At 46.5% G+C, this 22,211-nt stretch overlaps 1 protein-coding gene and 1 non-coding gene across 2 annotated transcripts in view; both read left to right on the top strand.

Annotated features, from left to right (window-relative positions):
- The window catches only part of LOC142574183 (uncharacterized), an 86,570-nt gene extending 68,640 nt beyond the window's left edge, over positions 1-17,930 (top strand). Inside the window, exons 13-16 of the mRNA XM_075683333.1 lie at positions 7,157-7,183; positions 9,589-9,639; positions 12,431-13,417; positions 17,760-17,930. Of these exons, the coding sequence (XP_075539448.1) occupies positions 7,157-7,183; positions 9,589-9,639; positions 12,431-13,417; positions 17,760-17,905 (1,211 nt within the window). The 3' untranslated portion in view covers positions 17,906-17,930. The remainder of the gene's footprint in view (positions 1-7,156; positions 7,184-9,588; positions 9,640-12,430; positions 13,418-17,759) is intronic.
- LOC142576936 (U2 spliceosomal RNA) lies at positions 10,146-10,331 on the top strand. The gene has a single exon (XR_012827030.1). It is a non-coding gene; the product is annotated as a U2 spliceosomal RNA (small nuclear RNA).
- Positions 17,931-22,211: the final 4,281 nt, after the last annotated feature.

The following is a 22,211-nucleotide window of genomic DNA, read 5'->3' as shown; positions in this document are numbered from 1 at the left end:
TTGCAGAACTGGAATAGGAAAGTTTGGAATAGTTTTACGTTATAGCGCCCCAGGTATGCTATAGATGCTTTTCATTCTAGCATTTTTGTGCACACATCCTTAATCTTCGTTCTCTTTCTCAAAACTTATCAGCCTACCTTGTATCGCTACTTATTCCTGTAACCGATCCGGTCGTGTAAATCTAGTTCTTACTTTTTCTACCAATGCTCTGAATGTCTCTTGGTTACTCGAATGCTGACTGCTTGATGCTTTTGTTCACTTTAACTCGAAACGCTGCGGGGAGGCGTACGCTACCTAGGGTCACACAGCGCGTATTAATCAGAGTAACAGCAGCGCCATAACACGTTTCCTAGCAAGAATGGGAAAGAGTTTTCAGTGCCTCATGCTGAAATTTTGCATCAGAAAATTCACCGTTCCACTTTAGGTGCACGGGTCCAGCTCCTGACCTTACTGGGCACCGCAATACTAGGGCGTAGCAGCGCATGTGCTTCCGCAATGCGAAAGACCTTGGACAGAGCTTGGTCGAATACATCTGGCTAAAGCAAACGTTGACACAGGCGCTGACAGTGGCGTGCGTCCGTTCAATAAGTCGTGCCATTTTTATGGCCTCTTTTCTAGACGGCGGTACCTTAGTTACACCTTTAAATTACATTAGTATCTACTGACAGGCCTGGTTCTGAAACGTGTGCTCTTGTTCATGGGCCATCCCTATTGACAGAAAGCTCATATGCCCCATAACTCTCATATCCAATGATCTGATATGAAACATACAGTATGCTATATATAAGCCCGTTCTCCTTGTATATTATATGATGCTATTAGATAAGGTAGTGATAGGGCATGCGCGGATTTTTCAGTGGAGATTCTTCGAACTATACCTACAAGTTTCTGTGGTGGCGTATATAGAAATCCACGGAGCCGAAGCACATTTTTTCAATCGAAGCTTGTATTGGCTCACAAGTGACGCTGTCATAGTCACCAGAAAAAGAAGAAACCCAGTTGCTCCCAGAACAGAGCAGCTGCAGGAAAGGGCAGTTCGATGAGTTTACAGTTGCGGCGGCGCCTAAGCGTGAGTCATTGGCAAGCATTCTTGCAGCATAGGCGCGCGCTCATGCCACGCACGCAACCAATAAGAGCCATTTCGCTTCCGCCGGAGAGCGAAATGGCAGGAAAGGGTATCACACGTGCTGCCTCGGCCTCGTTACCGTTCAGTTCAGTTCGGAAAGCCACGCAATTGCCATGTGTTGTACGTTCCCCCGAGGAACGGGCAGTCTTCGACAAGCGGCAGCGAGAACTCGCTAGTGAAAGGGCTCGCCGTCGACGCGCCGATCCAGCCGTTAGAGCCACTCGAGCCCAGGCAATCGGACAGCAACTAGAATAAGACCCCTAGCTGAGGGAGCGGGAGGCCGAAGAAATCCGGCACCATTACTTGTGGGTTACTTAACCGTTACGGAGGTTGGGTGCACGCAAGATAAGCTTCGTTTTACCCCCATTTTCCGGTAGGGGAAGGGTTTGTTCACTACGCACGCACGCGGTCCGCGAATGTACACATCTGTAGACCACGCCGTAGAAAAGGATACCGTAGAAATGATTTTCTTTCGAGATTTTTTGTAATACATAAAAGCTGCGTTGTATGCAGCTGATGCCACCAGTGCAAGTGCGTCACTGGTCGTGATGAACACCTTGGCGCCGGCAACCTAGCCGTCTTCAGCGAGTCCAGCCAGATACCTACTCAAGCCCCCCCCCCCTGAAATTAAGCGGCATACCCCCCCCCACCCTCGCTGACCCTCCCCCGCCACTACTCCTCACACACATTCCTAAAGCGCCGCAAACTCAATCTTGAGACACGACAGCTATTCGGCGGTTAACATTTTGCTGCCTTTTTTTCTCCGTTTAGATGGCGGCAGTTATGGGCATCTCCTGGGGTGTGAAGGCCAATTTTCTTATCGATTCGGTTCCTGCGCGACTGAACTCGAGATGCGTTCAGTTCTCACCATCTATTGAAACGGCCACGCGCATCGCTGTTCCTTTGTTAGTTCAACCTTTTTTGTTTAGACTGGTCCAGGGACCAGGAAAGGGATTCGGTTCGTGGTCAGCTAGTCTGTATGCACGTGGAACGAGTTGCGGCCAGAGAAAACGCCAATTGCATTTAGCTTTTCTTTTTGCTCCATAATTTCCTCGAGATACGGCTCGCCGTGATGCTGGCAGATCCTCGGAAACATATACCTGCGATATCGGTTAGATAAGGTGGAAAATAAAATCATGCGAAACAGCGTCCATCATGAAACCCTGCAATAGCCATTAAACCCATTGGCAATATCAATTTCACCCGTTACCTCTTCTCGATTTTCCCGAACTGCACAGAACTTTTCGTGCAAGTTTGGCAACTGGAAACCAGAGTCTCAAGGAAATGAGAAGTTATGCGATCTACAGAGGGAAAGAGCCGAGGCAACAGCTAAACAGGAAGGAAAAGCGAAACTTAACAAATTTAACCATTGTTTGTGAAAATACTTATGGATCAAGATATCTTTATTTTAGAACCAAGTAGAGAAAACGCCGCCTGAAGCGGAAGATGATTCCGTGTGTTTTGAATGATGTTTCTACATTTATCAGTCGAACCGCCTGACGTAGCCACTTTTCTGGTGTGCTTGTGTAGGTGTTTTTCTAACCTTTCGTGGTGGGCGCAGTACGTCTAGAACCGCTGAGTCGTGCTCTCTGCGCGGTTGTACGGGACTGGCCGCCACGCATCGTTACGCAACTTCCCAAATAACTATATGAGTCGGTTTTGGCGCTTGGTATAGCTGCAAACAAGGGTTCCAAAAGAACTGTAATTATTCCGCAAATATATGTTTCTGAACAATTCTTCAAGAGCTGATTAAAAAGAACGGTACTAGAAATCTTTATTTTACATTTTCGATTGTTGACTTGTTTTTGGAAGTGTTGTTCTTGCGCTTCTTTCCTGCGCGAGTCCACTTGATGTGGTTCCTTATTTGTCAAGGTGTATCACACTGGCGTACCTGTGAGGTACGCCTTATTACATTTCTCTTACATCTTTATGCTCAATGCGGGGCATTATTCACATTTGTACTAGTAAAGGTACACCACTCCCCTCCCCCCTCTTATTTGTATAGGAAAGTTACCCTAGGTTGCCCCCCCCCCCCCAGCAGCTGTGCAAAAGTTCTTCCTACGCTACTGCGCCATACCAAATGCTGTATCGCTTGCCATAGAACATTATTGTAGCGCATTCTGCGCCTTTGCATGTGTGGTTGAATAGCGCCCAGCTAAGCATAAGATCAGATGGTACTCCAGTGAGTGTTCTACAGAGGAGCTCTCCAAACAATAGACGGTTTTCAAAATGCATAGTAACCTGGCAACACTAGCCGTGTCACCATTTGTACTTAGGCGTAGTTGCTAAGCGCATGTCTCTTGTGCGGATCAGCGATCGTCGCCATGTAGCTATTCAAGACTAAAACTGCAACAGTAGGCGTCATCGTGTAGCGCCTAATGAACGGTCAGCTTCGCTGTGCCCCCACGTAATAATGAAGTTATGCTCGTTGGTCATCTTTTTTTTTCGATCGTTGGATGTCCACGCGGACGGCACATTCAAGGGGCGCACGGCTTTAAAATCGAACCTTTGCCGAGTGTGTTTTCGCGGCGACGTGCGCTTCGAACCTGAGCTGCGTACCCTAAGCAATTGCTCATGCGCACTCGCATTTTCGACTGACGCCTCTAAAACCACATTGCATTGCATTACGGCTCCCGCGGATTCGTTGGCTCCCCACGCAAACGCATGCCTTGTGAAAAATCGAAGCACCGGTACTAGTGCCGTTCGTCAAAGCTGATGAATCACCGCACACGCAACTAATGAGCACTGCGTTTGCTTCGTTCGCTTTGGGTTTCTTTGGCTTCGAACCTGTTAACTGAAATTGTGCGAGTCAGGTCGCACATGCAAGTCCTGTGAAAGCTAATGGCAAACGTGATCCACAAGTTGACGGTCAGGTGTCAACTTGTTCCGTGCACTGTTTCGGGCCGCGTTCGCTTCTGCAAGTGCCAACTTTTCACACCACAGAGCGTTGCGCATGTTCTCTTTCACTCGTGTTTAGTGCACTGCTTAATCATATATCGCACTACTTTTGTGCTGCAGGCGTTGGTAAGTGTTGCGGACTTCGCTGTTTAGAGACGCTCTGTCTTCGCAAACACCGCAATAACACGAGAAACCCTGCAAAGGCGCTGTTAGGTGCACAATGTAACCTGTCGTCTAACTACTGGAGCAGAAAACGAAAAAAACACACACTATTTGAATGCCAAATGGAGGTACGGAAAACGAACGCACATGCGATTCATCAGCGCGCTGCGTGGTAAAGAAGCTGGAGCTAGAAGATAGGGGCTTGTTGGTACGGCATATCTTTGAATACTTTGTTTAGCGCAAAACGACAGGCACAAGAAAGACGAACTGGTCGTCTTTCTTGTGCATGTCGTTTTGCGCTAAACAAAGTATTCGTGGATTCGCACCAACTAGCCCGCCAACGCATTGTGCTGAACGGCATATCTTATTTTGTTGTAGCGCAAGCTGAACGCCAAGGACAACAGAGAGGCACGTGTGACACACACACAGCGCTGTGTGTGTCACTTTTCCGTATGACGTTATCGAACTGCCGTGAACATGTATGCTAGAGCTATGTGCACCCGCTACCATACCCGTTATTCCGATATCTTTTTTTTTGTTCTGGTATGGTAAAACCTGCATTGGGATCGAGGATAATAGCTATAGGGCCTTGTTGGTACGGCATATGTTTGGCTTTGGTCAACAGTCTTGACCTGTTAAGACATTTCAGTGAATAAACTGCATTAATAAATGCTCCACCTGCACGCTTACATAACGTGCCAAACTGTTCTTTATTTCCGCATAATTTTTTTGTAGGATGAATCAAAATAGCATTTCTTGAACATCACGCTGTGTTGTCAGAAGTTTTCTTTATCATTGCTTCGACTTGGAAAGTATTTATAGCGAAATGGCTTCTGCAACTATTCGTGAGGTGCTTTTATTTCTTTTGCAAAGTTATTTTTCAGCAAATGTGTTTAAACGCTTTCAAATATCTAAGTTCATCGTATATAAAACGTTGCCTTCACATAAAGATTTATCGCAAATAGCTGCACTCATATAAGTGAAACAGGCGTTCGCGCTCCCAAACAATTATTCGCACGGAAGCAAGCGTTGCCATTGAGTGCTAAGTTCAATAAACCCGATGTGGGGGAAAAAAGGTTATTTTTTTTATAGGTGGCGGCGGGGGGGGTGGGGTGATGGGGGCTTACGCACGTCGCAGTAAACAAAAAGACACGTGGGAACGACATGGAAAACACCTGCTTTGGCAACTGTGTAGCATGCGGATTATATTTTATTCGTAGACTTTCTTTGTTTAAGTGCAGCTACAGCTCCAGCGTACAGCTCGTGGCAGTGTTTTGCACGAAGCCCTTCCTTCGCAGACAGCATCTAATAGCAGTGGAAGGACACTGCAGAGCGTGCATGAAAGCAAGAGCTATGTGCGTGGAAATGCTGTCGAGGGAACGGTTCCATTTTGCCGTGTTTTCACACAATGGCGGACGGCGCTTTTCTGCGAGTCGACAGAATCGCACTTGACATTTTGAGTATACCCTATTCGATTTATTTGTCCTTTCAGCGCACCATTCATAAATTATGTCAATACTTACATTCGCTTTTGATCGGGGATTGCCGTATCAGATTTACTTTGGCACTCTTTCACAGACAGTACAGATACATTAAACAGGCTCCTATACATATAAAAAAAGATCACTTACAAAAAAGTTGTAGTGCTGAACACGCTGGCAAACCATAACCTAAACCACATGCGTTGGAGATTACGTGCGGCAATGTAAATTTCAATAAAGTGCAGTTGAAAGTCCAGCGTCCGTCCGTGTCTAACACCTTTTCCTTGTGTTCGCGTCCTTTGTGTTTCGCTGGTACCCCCTTTTTCAAATTAATCATGCACCAACTGGCCCAAGAGCTTGCGCTAGTGCACCAGCAAAACGTTGCGACTACTTGAGCTAGTAACACATGCACAGAAGTTTACCCATCTTTGGGTGCGCTACCACAGAAAGTTGTTACCGCACAAACACTGATTCTTTTCCACTTACAGAAAAAAAATAAACGTTAGTTCTTATTCTGTAAGAGAACATCACACTATAGACGCCATATCTAATATGCTCCAAAGAGCCGACATCGATTACAGTCGATACGGTGATATATAGGGGAAGCATAGAAATGAAGCAAAGAAAGGCACAGTGAGCTCTAGCATTGTTCGCTTTCCGTGGCACCGTTTCAAGCTATGTGCTACTGGCATAAATACAAATGCGCCAACGTCAACAGTGGCTAGGCCGCCTTGCCGCACTTCAGCTTCCTCTGCATACGTAACATCGTGTCACGGTGGCTTCATTCGTGCTTCCAAATGTGCAGTTCTGTCCGCGCCATACTGAAAAATAATGGCAACGGAGCGATTGCACGCAGCACCTCATTGTGATCACCAGGAACAAGTGCTGAAATTATTCGACCAGTATTTTAATTTTTACCGTTGGCTTTGCCACTTGAATCTAAGCTGACATAGCATGTGCCGCTGCTTTTCTTATTGAATACACTTGTTGAGCTATTTTCGCAATTATGCCCCAGGCGAATACTTGAAATATTCCTTCTGAGCTTAGTCCTGATTGCTTGGCAGCCCTCTGAATTGCACTTTAGGGAAAAATAGAACAACATCATGGTAGTAATATAGGAACAAATTATTGAAAGGTATATCTACACTGCATGGCATCGAGTTGTTCATGTTCAGCTAGCACCGAAGACATCGAAATATTTCCCTCCTTACCTGCACCTTGTCAGTTTAACGTATGTGCATATCCAAACCATTATCCTTTTGTTATCGCTTTCTTTTTTCTTGTTGTTGTTCTTATACGCACCAGTGTCCAGCTGAGTTCAAAATTCTATGCTTGGCCACAGTGCTCTCGCATAAGTGCTATCGCGCCGCCTTCCCTTCAATGCAACAACCTGGTTAAGACAAAGAAGCTCACTATAGTCAGCCTCTCTGTTAAGGCTATCATGAAGCAGCACCAGACATTCACGTACAAAACTCGTTTCTCTACGCAGGTGAAGACAACGCAACGGACAGTAAAGGCAAGTGAGCTTTGCCGCATTTGAATATGTAGGAAAGTCGAATAAACGTGGGTCGCTTCATTGTCGACAGGTACATATCCCAACGTCCCTCACAGCTAGATCGATTAACCTGCGAGACACTTTTGGGGCATCAGCGACTTGCGACATCTTCTCCTTTTTATGTGCGGTCGCTTGCTTCATGCTAAAATTGTTCAACGCAACGGTCGTTTGCTCGCTCACCCGTGTATTCGGCGCTGTTCTGAGCACGTGTGGAACGTAAACAACGACCCTAGCCACGCACATGGTGAAGTTTTGCCGAGCACTTACACATAACTGTTTATAATAATGGTCATTATTGCTCTGATATGAACACCCGGTTTGAGTCGGGCCGGTGACACATGCCACCAAACTCGTTCGTTAAAGATTTGTCGTATTTATTTATTTCATTACCTTTATACTTTAGCATGACGCACGCGTTGTAGGCCATCAAACGAACTTCCGTAGCAGTGTAAATGTGATGACACCAAATTGCCGGTCGCGTCTGCTTAGCAGCGATCTTAGCAATGAAAAAGGAGGCTTCTTGTGTAGTAGTAGTCATGTATATATATATATATATATATATATATATATATATATATATATATATATATATATATATATATATATATATATATATATATATATATATATATATATATATATATATATATATATATATGTATTGCGTTTTATTATAACGGAAATCGCTACATGCATTGAACCCATGTATTAGTTGTCTTGTGCGTTTTGTAGTAATGTTCATTTACCGAAACTGCTTTAAGAGTAGCAATATTGATGCCAGCTGGTGGTGCCACTATATTTGAAGGGCACTGTAAGCCACATTCTCCAAACTCTAACACGCAAACATTATAATGATTTACGTCATTACTGTGTAAACGGTAAAAGAGTTTCTCAAATTTTGTCCCTTCTTCTGCGCAACTTATCTACCAGTCGTCCTTACTAGTATTCGCGGCCACTTACATTTATCTTTTCCCCCATACTGTCCTCAAAACCAAACGCCTTTGTCAAGCCTACTCATTCACCATTATTCGCTGGCTAGACATTGTTACGCGCGTGTGGTATTTCATTGTTTGAGCGTGGCGCGTGGGTGCCATCACTCGAGAAAAAAAGAGGAAGAACGAACTGGGCGCGCGCTGTGAATCTAACTGATCAGCGCTGCAACCGCTGTTGTAAATATAACCTGTAAATAGTTACTCGTCTTACTGACTCGTCCTTCGCGTAACATTGGGGTGGAGGTGCGGGGTATCGATCGCAGTACCTCTCGCAATATTTCGACCTACTAGCAGAATGTGTGCAATGGGGCGCAATTTTCACATGCTTTGCACGAGCGTTCATCTGCAGGTTTCCTGCTGTAACTGCGCATTTTCACACATCTTGATCTTGCTTTGAAAAGTAGGGATCAATGCTACTTAGCGGTGAAGAAACAGCGTACGCGTGAGACGACGGCTGAGAAGATACTGGAAAACGCTGTGTTATGTTTCCCCAAGCCGTTGTCCCGTGTTTGCGTTGTTTCATCCCCATCATCACGGAACGTCACTAACAAGCTCAAATCACAAAAATTGTGTGTTTCATACTTGTACTTCGTGGATTTGTCGCGCAAGTGTCGCAAAAATGCATATTATAGAGAATGTGGTGTGTGTGCCCGGTAAGAAATCCATGACGCATTATGTTGACGCAATTGACGCAATTAGCTATTGAGGGCAATATTTGAGAATTAACTTGAACGACGAACACATGCGGGGCAAAGAGCGTGAGGCTTCGCTTTTACAAGTGAGCTTTGTGAGTCATCCGGTGAGTCATGCGGTGCCGGATGACTTGTAAGGACAAGTTATCCCGGAAAGGCTGCAAAATATGGCCCAGCTACAAAGTGTGAGTACGGAGAGCGTAACCGTACAACCGTTATTGGGATAACGCTGCGCCTTCGGCGCCGGTAAAACGGATCAAGGTTCAATTGCCTTACGTGCTGGAACGATCGCGCGGACGTGATTAGCATAATCGCGACGAAGTTTGGCGAGGGTGTATTTCGTTAAAAGGCGAAACAGGTGCACCTAGGCAAACATTTAGTGATTACGCTCGGGCACGGTTAAAAAGCTTACGCGGTGTTGTTCACGTGGGAAATCGACGTAACCTCGCAAAGGTCAGCCGTCGGACCAGATATACAATGGATGTACGCGCAGAATATTTAAGTTCTACGTCTACGTTTGATTTTGATAAGCAAGAGAAACGTCGTCCACACACAACTTTGATATTGATGCAAGAGCAACCGCCTCTCGCCCCCCCCTCATTTCCTTGTAATTTTAAAACATTGCATGTCATAAAAAAGGTATCGTTGCTCCTGGATGGCTCAATATGACTTCCATTTCCAGATGGAGTCCCTGTCCTCAAGCGTAGTCCAGCAATGCCAGAGAACGGGAATGGTGAGTCCATGTAACCCTTTCAGTTACGATTATATCTTTTATGGATTAGGCCTTACTGAGTCAAACATCGGTAAAATACCATTCACTGTGGACTTAGACGGGCTAAATTGTGTAGCATGATTTCATTTAGAATCGCGCTGATTTCAGACGTTTCGAATAAGATCAACGAGTATTTGTTTCTAACATACTTATAATGCGGCTGTGTTTATTTTTCTTTTGCTTTTTTCTTCCGTCTCGGACTCTCAGTAAGGATAAATATCCGCAGAAAAATTCGGAAAGTGTTTTCTTAGCTAAAGTTTCAAAAGAAAACACCACGAGCAATTCAACTCTGAAGGTGGATGACCGGCGAAGCTGTTTAGCACGCGACACAGGTGTGACAGAATTTAGAACATTAATGCTCACTCATTTGCCGCGATCTTTATATAAATTCGCGTGGACGACGGGAACGCCGCCCCCGAGGAAACTAGACGCTTGGAAAGTCGACAATAAGAGGGCGGTGCGAACATATTCATGGCCGACGCGGGTCTCAAAGTGTAGTATCTGTTCTTTTCAGCTTAATATCTGATATTGGTTCTATTTGGACCCTAAATTTTAAATGCATTTTCGCAAGATGACGGAGTGCTTGGATCCAGGTTCCCCTCCACCACCGTTCAGCCGAGTATTACAATATCTTCGGGATTGATCCACGGTTTTTAACACGACAGTGTTAAGAAACTTCTTGTTTCGCAGAAAAGCCGGTGTCGTCGGCGTCAGCGGCGTTGGCCGAGAGCGAAAAATACCGGAAGGCAATTGATAAATAAAACAAATCGCAAGATAAGCTGGGTGGGAATCGAACTAGGGTCTCCGGAGTGTGAGACGGAGACGCTACCACTCAGCCATGAGTTCAATTGTTCGAAATGGGACAAAAGCGCCTCTAGTGAATGCGGTGTTGCGTTAGAAACGTGCCGTAGAAAGTTATACTGTGGTGTATATCGGTAGTTATGAGCATGTAAATTACAGAATTCGCATTTAAACGAGTAGCAAAGTACGTTTGCGCTACATTTCTTCTGCGCTTGGCGCACACGCAGAGCCATCTTGCGGCAAACACAGAAGACCCCTCCTCGCAATGTACGGCGCTGCCCCGACAGGTGGCGCGCCACTCGCCCGCTTCTCCCCTTCGTCTCGTTTGAGCGCATTGGGGCCGAGCGGGGACCGGTGCGAGGATGCCCCAATACCCTCGATAACGCTGTCACGTCCTACTCTTGAAGGCGAAGCTTAAGCGTCCTCCAATTTCTGTCTACGGACATCGATCCGTGGAAACTAGCCATATAGAGAAAAACGAAAAAAAAAACGAAAAGAACTGCGTGAGGTGGTGCATGCATGGCCTCAAAATACCGTCGAAGTAAAGCTTTTGCTGTAATAAACACACGGCGGCACACCACTGGTGCCGGAAGCTTTGTCAGAATGCCAAAATAAATGTCTTAACTTTAACATTATATTAGTTCTGCTTTGAAAAACGTAATTTGAGCATATTTGTAGGCTGCTAAACCATATTCTTGCGAATGGATTCACTAGGTCTGAAATTGGTAAATGTAATGCAGCAGCACTTGTTGAGCTGGTTAATTCATAGTTGAATATATGTGCCTTATAATGTAGACACCGGAAAGTCAACTGCCTTTATCTTTCTTACGTCAGTCACTTTTAATAATATAATAATATTTGGGGTTTTACGTGCCAAAACCACTTTCTGATTATGAGGCACGCCGTAGTGGAGGACTCCGGAAATTTTGACCACCTGGAGTTCTTTAACGTGCACTTAAATCTAACCACACGGGTGTTTTCGCATTTCGCCCCCATCGAAATTTGGCCGCCGGGGCCCGGTTTCGATCCCGCGACCACGTGTTCAGCAGCCCAACACCATAGGGGGGGCAATGATTTCAGGTGAAACGTAAATGTTTTGTCGAATTTAATGGCTGATCCTGATATCGCTGCCCAAGCAAAGTTTTTATTTTAACTTGAAACAACGAGCTTTTATTTTCTAGATTAGCCCAGCATTTACACCACAAAAGGAAAGCCCAATTAGCTTGGCTCTCTTACACAGCTAAAGAGGAGGTCCACAGCGTTTTTCACGGCGGATCACGTTTGTAATTCTTACGTTGTCACCGACCATAGATAACCTACATATGCGTGCGGCTCCCTTTTAGAGAAGGCCTATGCAGGCTCCCTACGCACGCCGACGGTGCACGAGATTACAGCGAAGGAAAACCATCGTCGTTTGTCAGCGTCCAAAGCGAGGGCTTGATTTATTTAGCTTGAAGTTTACTGTTTGTTTGCTCATACCAGTGTATGCAGCCCGGTGTGGTAGGCACGCTGCTGCTCAGCAGTTCATTAGTACGTGTGCACACAACGCTCATGCCAGCAGCCGAAGCCAGAACGCTGCCAAGGATGCGGCAGAGCCGAGGGGGCCAAGTTTAACGGTGCATCCACTTGGTTGCGCGTCTCTAATATTTAAAGACCCTCTAAGCCTGCACGCGCGGGCAGCACGTGCGTGTTGATGTCGTGACAAGGCGACGGCGGTGTCCCCAATGATAACAGCACCTTGCGCGTCTGCATAATTTTTCATCACAATGAAAAAGTTGTCGCAGATCTCTACCCGCATTATGGAAGATGACTGCTCATTGAACATCCTAACGTCCCAGGCCTTTTGTAGGTGCATTCAAAGCGACTATGCGTCTTGAAACGCATGCATCGAGACACTGAAAAGGAAGTTATGGTGTTAAAGCTACCGAAACATAATGATTTTACTTTTTAGGTTCCGAGGGCGGACATGCACAGGATCCAAGCGACAGCGCAAGCGCACCGCGTTCACTACCTGGCCCAGCACACCATCCAGATGGTCTTAGCACAGACGACGGAGCACGAGAAGACTCCACTAAGCCGACAGATCCCTCCGGAGGCGACGCAAGTTCAAGCCCCGTTGCAGAAAGCACTGTGCAGAAGAGCTCTTCTGCCCAAGACGAGCCCGTAACTGAGGATGCAAGCGCTCAACCTGACACGGGCAGCGTGAGTGTCGCGGATGGAGACTCGCCGTCGGAAGATTCCAAATTGACAGGTTCCGGAGAAACAGCAGAAACCAACGCCGAATCTGTGACGGAGTCCGTCAACGTGGACGCTACGTCCACGGACGACGAGGTGGTTTCAGCATCGTCACCGGGTACAGAGAATTCTGAAAAACCCGACTCCACAGATGTGAACGGTGGCGAAATTTCCTCGGATGTATCCACGGACACGATGGCGAGCCCCGACAAAGACTTGGTGTCTCAAGGTGAAACATTGACTGAGCCTAAAGAAGCCGTCAAGGACTCCACGACTCAAGTCAATGCGAACGCCGCGGTTGACGCCCAAGACGCACCGGTGACGTCGTCCGAGGATTCCGAAAAAATTGAAAAGGCCGAATCCCCGCCTCCGGACGGAGGCGAACATACCTCAAAAGACTCTGACGAGAAGGCAACGAGCTCTCAACAAGGCAACGGTGACGAACACGCGCCGAGCGCGAAAGAAGCCCCGGTCACAGACCCCAGTGCTGCCGGTGAAACGGCTGGCGGCTCTGAACCGTCAACGGAGATGCCGTCAGCCTCGGCTGCGGACGTGGAAAGCGGGTCCAGGGTGCGCCGCAGCGTCGACGCGGGTCGTGTTCTGGTGGTGGAGCCACCAGTGATCTCCCTGGGCAAAACGCTGGTGAATGGCGCGTCGAGCGCCATCAACGCCACCCGAATACTTGCAAAAGCTCTTCGCTCAGGTAGGTGTGACTTGGCGTTTGTGTTTCATGACAGCATGCCGGGCGTGTCGTAAGAGAAGATTGCCTTAAAGCGGGAATCTCATGAAATGTCTTTCTGGCGCAACTGCAACATGGCGCCACCGGCCCCGATTTCGTGCAGCGCGATAGCTGCACTACATATCTGCTGTCATCGCCTGATGCACTTATAACATGCAATGCTTGGCGTCTGCACGCCTACAATACGTCTGGAATGAGATGTGTTCCACAGGCCGCGTTCTTAAATTGTGTTAACGCGGAATGACATTGAGCCCTCGTCACCGCGTAGGTATTGAAGGAACGCACCTGCGCGCCATATTAGTTTCTCGGGCAACACATACAAATTTTATCTCTCGTTGGGATGTTTTTTCTGCTAAACACAGAAGAGACGGCATCTGGGACTTCGTCTTGTTCTGCCTTAAGGCACAGTCTTTGCCTTCTAGTCAAGATATGCTCCGAGTGGTCTGCAGTGACGGATGCTCGAATTGACGACTGTTAAAGCCATTCAGTTGGCTTAATGCTAAAGCTTGTAAAGAAAAATATGTGTTCAGAAATTTGCCAAGTACTTCCTCCTCCATCTATTGAGTCTTCCTGGTACTTCGCTATACATAAGTACAGCCTAAACAAAGCTGTCTTGTACTCCTGGGTTATGGTGTGGCGAACTCTCCACCTCACAGTAAAAGTGACCAGATTTTACACTTCCAATTTGATTGTTTGTGCTCCTACAGAGGGGCACTTCTTATTTATTTGGGAGGCATTTATGTTGCCCATGAAATCCTGCATTCCTGAAGCAATCTTCTCTTGCTGACGCTGGTTGACTAAAGGAATGGTCGCGCAAAGGAAAATTCGCTCGTTATCGGTAATCACTTCAGCAAACCAGCAATGTAATGACTGACGTTCGTTCTCCTGTCGTGAGGCAATAAATGTGGTCCAGTTGCCACTCGTCTTGATCGTTGCGACAAATGCAACAAAGTATCATCCACTATTCTAAGCAGTATTTGTGTCCATATTCTGACATCCAAAACTGTAAGCCACTCCCGCCTCTCAAGAAGCGGGAACCTTGCGAAGATCAAGAGGGCAGAAGCCATCGATAATGATTTGTAGTGTAAGCCAATAGGCGAACGCTTCTACACAGAAAGCTGTTCTTTTGAATGAAGCGCTCACTGGCGTGTATGTTCGTTACAGAGATGACATTTGGTCGGCGCTTGTTTTTTTCATTGCGCAGTTCCGTGGAGAGCAGGTTCTTGAACCACCACGCATATAGCGCTAGCACAGGCGGCTTTTCTTATAAGCCGATTCGTCTTAGCCGTATTGTCTCCGCCCTCGCGCAGCGCCGCCGCGGAGTGCGACTGTCGTTCTCCTCCTCTCCTAGCCGGAGTCCTCTGCCATAGCTGCTATGCACGTGGGGAGAGACCGGCGGGAGGAGAGGAGGGCAGTACTTCCCGGGAGCTTAACTAGCGCATAAACCTTCAAACGCCACATAGATCACCTGCGACAGCAGGTGCATCCCAATAGCTAGCTGGAGTTTGGGCGAGGAACAAGACCCGCAAGGCGCGCCTTTGCGCTGGCGGCGTTTGCCTGACCGCCGACCCCGGAAATGGTGTAGTGAGGCAACAAAACCCGTTCGTTGTATCAAAGAGCGCAGATGCCGGAGTAAACGTAGAAACCGATTAACAGTGCTAAATGAGGAGAGAACGCGCGACGAGGCAGCATTGGCAGTGGGCATCAACGGAGTTCGAAGCAAATGAAATATCACCGTAAATAAATAAAGCCACGAGAAAGAATGTTCAGATAACGCATGTTTTCCACGCGAAACTTTCTTTGCGACTCGCGAGCGTTAGCCTCTCTCGCTAAATTCCCCGAAACAGCGGAACGACACAAAGCGAAAATCTGTCATAGCGTCTCGCGCGTGCCCAGCTCGACGCTGCTATTTCCTATATCCTAAGGAATATTGCCTATAAAGAGATGTATTATAACATACTTTGAAATATACTGTTAATTTGTCAGTAGGGGGAAAACGCTACTAAAGACCAGCAATTTCATCTAAACTGTAAACTTGTCGTAAGGTATGTCCACCTAAGAAGGTCTAACGGATATATTAAGAGAACTGCGATATATCTTTTTCGGGCAGAGTTATGGATTAGTAAACATTGTGTTTCTACGTATATTTCTAAACTTGCTCATTTCCTGTAACTTTTTTTGCGTGGCTCTAAATCAATATTCTGCTTCCAAGACTTGCTGCAGTTTGCCTTTTCTCTCAAGTGCGACAAAATAATTTACACATATTTACGCACTGGATTTGCGGACCTTCTTTTATAAAGAAAACAAAATATTACCGACATACACGGGGCGCCCGTGCATTGCAAGACCAATAGACATCTTCAACTCTGCGAAGCTTCCAATGTCTAAGCCTCCAAGTGTTTGCGAGTCGCCCGGTATCGAAAAAAATCTAACCACTTCTGGCGGGACAGCAGCAAGCACCCAGAACATCCTTTTGGGAAGCATGGCTCCCGCGCCTACTTGGTTCCTAGCCTTCGCGAGCGCCCGCGGCAGCCGATATAGCCAGAGCGAACGGCGTCTTAGCCTTGCCGTCACTCGCGGGAGATGGCCGCTCCAACGTCTCGCCGTTAATGTGCATTGGTAACAGCCAGCATGCGCAGTGCCACCAATGGAAATTCCGGGGTGCCAGCGCGCAAGGCTTCTTCTCGACTTTGGCTTGGCCTAAAACGGTCATTTCTGCAGATATCGTAATTTCATAGAACGCAATCATGTAAAATTTCTTTTCGGTCGTTATTGATTGCTGAAGCTGGATACAAGAAAGTAATGGAAGCAAAAAGAGACGATTGAAACTGACGCGCAGTGAGCGCAGATCTTCTTACCTTCCAAGCTTAGCGACTCCCGCTAACGTTTATACTTAAAAAAAAAATCAGAGATGCCAGCACAAGTTCTGTTTTATTTTCAGATAACGACATAGGAAGATGGGCATTTTGCACGCTGTTTTTGTAAAGAAGGAAGTCTTGTGACAGACGGGACTTTGCTTTCCTCAGGTGACTTCACAGTGTCCTGGCTTTTTGAAAAATATGCCATTCCAGGTTCTCAACATCATGGCATACCGATCTATACAACCACAAAATAAAGCTAGGTTTCCTTCTGTGCCTAGTCTGGACATTTCGTAAGGAAGTCTTCGTGCGGGCGTTCTCAACCGCGCATACTGGAAATTGGTGCGTCACTGCAAACAAGACAACTTTGCAAAACTTTGAACGCACTTACACTTGTTCCTCTAAGCGCCGATGTCAGGCTTGAAAAACACCTCGTGAGGGTAAGACGTACGGCAAAGGTGTTAAATTTTGTAACTTGGTAACTCCTTAAGTTTTGGCAGCGCCCAAGACGGGACAATTCAATATTAAACACGAACGACGAGGCACTGTTGTGTAGCGCTGTCAAAATTTCGGTAAGACGTAGCCACGATCAGAAATCATAGTGAGCAGCACGGTAGCCAGTGTGCGGTGGTGGCGGAGAACGTGACCCCATCAACAAAAAAAAAAAAAAAAAAAGCGCAGGCGCTCGAGGGACAACGAGTGCGCTATTGTGTGATGTATGACGTCATCGGCTCGGCCCACATGTCGCCCGTCGGTGGGCTTATGCTCCCAGTCGTCGGAGGCGCTTGGCGTCGTGGGCGCTGTAAGAAAGTGGACGCTCGGAGCGGCACAACAGAAGACACCAGACAACGTATCTGTAGTTTTTTCACGAAAGGTACTGAAGGTTTCTGCCACAGCAAGAAACAAGGTGTCAGCAGCGAGTCTGCTTGTGGCCTCCATGCTTTTCTGGGTCAGTTCTGAAGCTGCTTGCTAAAATTGGGCGCACAATTATAAAGTTATCCTTGAAGGTTCTCCGATTTTGTTTAAGCTATATTTAGCACATCGTATATGCTGGGCAGCTGCATATACGAGTCCGCTATGCTAGACGGGCCACGCTGACGTGCTGCATATGTCCTGTTATCCTTCTAGAGAGATGGATGCTTGAAAGAACATGAATTAGACGACGGGAAAGGGGCTCTCGCTAAACTTAGCCTAATCGTGCGCTTGGCTAGAATTACGTTGCGCCACAGTACGTACACTGAAATCGTTATTGTCAGCTTGGCGCTGGTGGAGCTAACAACTGTGGTGTGACAACTGTGCTCCGCTAAACTGCTACGTGTTTTGTGTCTACGACCGGGACACGATAGCAATGCTGCTAACTGTTTGAATCAGCTGCCAATCACCAGGTATTTTCCGACTAGGCATTCTGTTGCATGCGTTGAAGAACTGTTATCTGTCTTCTATTCCAGGTGGGGGTTACCAGGAAGACACCAGGTCAAAGCACGGCCCAATCTTGATACCGTCCGTCGGTGAACCGACCTCAATTGGACTACACTATCGTGTAGCAAAAGAAGTGGCCACTAAAGCAAATATCACCCGCCAGCATGGTTTGTAGATAAATAAATGTTTCTCGTTGGGGCTTTCATTTCCTTCCATAAGGATTAGGCTGTGGAATCCGCATGACTACCGTAGCCTGCATCGGTGTATATTACGGCGTTTATTATGTTTCCCACGAATACAAAGCGTTGTTCCTGGCATCATTATTTTTATGGCCAATCAAAGGTTAATCATTGATCATGGAGCGCAAAGTAGAGCTGCGATAGTGTATTTAGAAGCGTATGTTTAGTTAAATGACTGAACACTGGATACTTTCGGGGTACACCGGCTGGATGTCTCGCGGCACCACTTTCCGAGCTAGGAATATCTTCTGCACTTGATGCCCTAATAAATTCTTGTTGCGGGACCTACGTACGGGTCCCAATGACAGGCCAACATAATAATCGCGCCTGTGTTAACAAAAATGTCCCTCTTATTGTTCCGCAGAAAATGCTCCCTCAAAACGCAGATGTCTCTAAGCTCCACGAACCGTTTATGAACCGCCATGTTTCGAACATATTACGTTCCATGGAAGTTTATCTACCAAATACACATGTACACCCCTGAGCAAAAGTATACGGACCAGGGATTGCCCGACAAAGCCTATTTGTTCCTCTGCTTGTGAATGCAACTTGAATTTGAGCACTGCAGTCCAAACTTGGCATTGCGAACTTTCCAGTGTACTCGACAATTTCAGTTTATGCATGTTAGTTACAAAGAAATTTAGCTTTTTCGGCGACCCTGTGGTCCGTATACTTTTGCTCACGGGTGTTTCCATGTGCCCGCCGTGTTGTGCGACACAACAGAAAAAAAAATAATTGCATATCAACTCGGAGCTATTCGTTGCATCAAAATCCGCATATTTTTGGTTGCGTCATTGAAGTTAACGTGCACCTCACCGTTATTGAGAAAACGAAACGGGCAAGTGAGGCTCGCAAATAGCATAAAACTGAACTTACTGCAAGATGCACCCACTATGCGCAATCTGAGCTACAATCGGGCAGCGGTTTAGTTGACAGGGCCATGCATGCTTCGCACTTCTATTTTGGCAATGCGCAACATGTTTGACATGCTTTCTGCTACAATGCTGTAAACTAAAATTTGAAAATATACCGCTGGGTGTGTTCAGTTATGCAGTCAATTTCAATGAGGCAGATCGCCGGTGAAATTATTGCTTTTCAGTAATGTATATCCATCGTCTTTTAATGTGAACATGCTATATACCTTATCGTGGCTAGTTATGAAACCTCTAAAGGTAAGTAGGATTTAACATCCAGCTTCTGGCCTTGACACTTACATGAACATAGTTTTGGCATGCCGTTTTTCAGTGTGCTTGGCTAGCGCTGCTACGCTGTTGGCCACGAATTGTCCTTGCGTAGTTGGCTAGAATTCGTACGTGAACATTGTCAGCAATATGTGTCCGCCTTATAAGTAAGTTACTGCAATGAGTAGGCGTATTACGATCGGTGTGGCTTCGTGCAATACCATATTTACTTGACTGTAACGCGAGTTTTCTCATGAGTTTCGTTGTTCGAACGCGACCCTCGCGTTACATTTGAAACGTGAAAATTTGCGATTTTTAAACATATATTCTAGGTTCCGCGGTATTTAGCGTTACGTTGGCAACCTGTACCTTTGTGTCTCGATCCAACCCATAGACATGTGGACCGAAGTCGAAACTTCTTTTTCGTTGGAATCGGCGACATTTTCGCCGTGCTTGGGACTTGTGTTACGGTTACGGTGCTGCGTTACCCTGCGGCCTTTCGCGATTCTACTGCGTTCGTTCGCAACGTTATACGGTGACGCAGAACTTTCGGTGTGACGGCCCTTTCTAGAGACGAGTAATTTTGACGGCCGGTTGCATGGTGCGGTCTTTTAAGTAGTACTTAGTCTCAAACGAGCCCAACAGCACGGCTGACTTGATTCTCGGAAGACCACTTTCGGAAATTGTTTCGATTTCACGAGACTTGGCTCGTTGCGGCAACCAAATCCCTCGGAAATATACGGCCGACAGCGCTCTTGGCACTGATGAACTCGGCTCAGCGCCAGAAATGCTTGTCGGTGTCGCTTTCGTACCGAGTCAGGCGAAAATTTCGCGCACGTCAAACTATCTCCCCAAGTGATCGCACGAGAATACCGCCCAAGGGAAGTTCCGCCTCTTTCTGAGGCGACGATAAGTGAATAGAGTTCCGTTTTCGGATTGATTCCTTGAATAAAGATACCAATTTTCTTTCCGTTCATCTTGGCTTCCATTCGGGGTTTGAATATTCATTTTTTAATGCGAGGACTGAAGATTAAGTCATCACGTTACAATCGTGGTGCGTTACAATCGTGGTGCGTTACAATCGAGTTAATGCGGTACTTTAAAAGTTAAGTGCACATAGGGTCTTGTTTTTCTAGAAAATTAATAATTACGCAAGAGAAGCAATATCAATTTTAACAGGATGCCACGTACGTCCGAACTCGGTGCTTCCAAGTACTGAAGATCTACCTAACAGGGTGTATAAGCTTAGGCGGGCCAAGCTTTAAAAATATCACGTGCGAGTTACGAAAATGCACCGAATTAGTATTGTTTACTGTCCTAATGAGCAACTTGAACCATATTTACTATGACCTTGGGTAATCAATTGCCACTAATTATTTTACTAATTCAAGGCAAACACTTAACTTCAATCAACCAAGATAATGGGCTGGCTTCAGGATGGGATATTCTACAATGCGTCGCATCCACGTCATCAATCGGGTAACTGACGATCTGCGGAGTACAATAAGCCTCTCTAGATGGTTTTCATATATTATGAAAAGGCATTTGATTCCATATAGATATCAGCAATTATGAAATAATTCAGTAATCAAGAAGTACAAGAGGTACACGTGAATATCTTCGAAAATATGTAAAAAGATTCCACAGCTACGAATTGGCTCCCCACAAGAAAAGTAACAAAAATTATCTATCACGAAAGGTGTCAGGCAAGGAGAGACAATCTCGCCAACGCTATTCACTGTATGTTTAGAAAAAATTTTCCAGCTATTAGAGTGGGAAGACTTAGGACTGAGAACCAACGGCGAATATCTCAGCGGCCTTCGGTTTGTAGACAACATTGTCCTGTTCAGCAGCACAGGGGACGAATAACAGCAAATGATTGCAGAAGACAAAGATAATGTTCAGTAGCCTGAAGAAGTGAACAAGATTCCAGGAAACAGCCTGCCCTTTGCCAATCCCCCATAGTGGACGTGCACAGTATTTGGAAGACGAGACAAGACAAGACAAGGATCGCCGGTCAGTCTCTAGAATCTGCGCAGGAGTACGTTTATCTAGGTCAATTACTCACAGGGGACACTGATCATGAGAAGGAAAATTAGAGAAGAATTAAAATGGGCTGGAGTGCATACGGCAGGCATTACCTGTACAGGAGTAGGTTTATCTAGTTAGGTTACTTGCAGCGGACCCTGATAACGAAACGGACACTTATAGAAGAGTAAAAATGGGTTGGAATGCATACGGTAGGCATTATCTGTACAGGAGTACGCTTACGTAGGTCAATTACTCTCAGGGGACACTGATCCCCCGTGAGAAGCAAATTTATAAAAGAATAAGAATTGGTTGGAGTGCATACGGCAGGCATTACCTATACTGGAGTGCGTTTGAACTTCAGGCGAAAACTGTGAGCTTCGTTGCAGGCGTTGGTTTGTCGCCTCTTACGTCAATTAGTCACTCGGAGTTATGACGCGGCTAGGATGCCCAGGCGATACTAGCACCTCGACGCTTCTCAGCAGATTATATGCTCAGCTTTTAGACTGCGGAGCTCGGTCTAAAACCTTCGTTTAAACAACTGTTCCTTTCCTTAGTTCCCTGGGTGGCGATCCAATCCAGTTCACCCAATTGTATGTAGCACGACTCTTCCTCAAATCTTGGCCGTGCACCTTTTAATTAGGGGCGCGGGAATTGGTGATTGCCCCCACACCCGCGCTTTTAGAGGTCCCGCCCTTGCTTAGCACCACACCGACACACGCGCACACCCTTCAGTCGGCAGGCGGAACTCTATTGTCCGTTGACAAACGCAGAAGAAACAACGGCAACCAGCCATACGGCGCCAAGCCCCCTGACAACACATACGCTGTTTGCAATTCGTGGACACGGGATTAAAAGGAGACACCACATATTTCGAGGCATTCGCAACCTTTCCCGGCTTAGCAACCTTCCCAATGCACGTGCGGGGCAGATAATGCACAGGGGTTCCTAGAAAAGATTCTCGGGATGTCAGGGTCGCGCCACCACCACCACCACCACCACCACCACCACCACCACCACCACCACCAACAAC

This window comes from Dermacentor variabilis, chromosome 3 (genome assembly GCF_050947875.1).
Source record: "Dermacentor variabilis isolate Ectoservices chromosome 3, ASM5094787v1, whole genome shotgun sequence".
NCBI classification, from domain to species: Eukaryota; Metazoa; Arthropoda; class Arachnida; order Ixodida; family Ixodidae; genus Dermacentor; species Dermacentor variabilis.
This window is presented reverse-complemented; position numbering and strand designations above follow the sequence as displayed.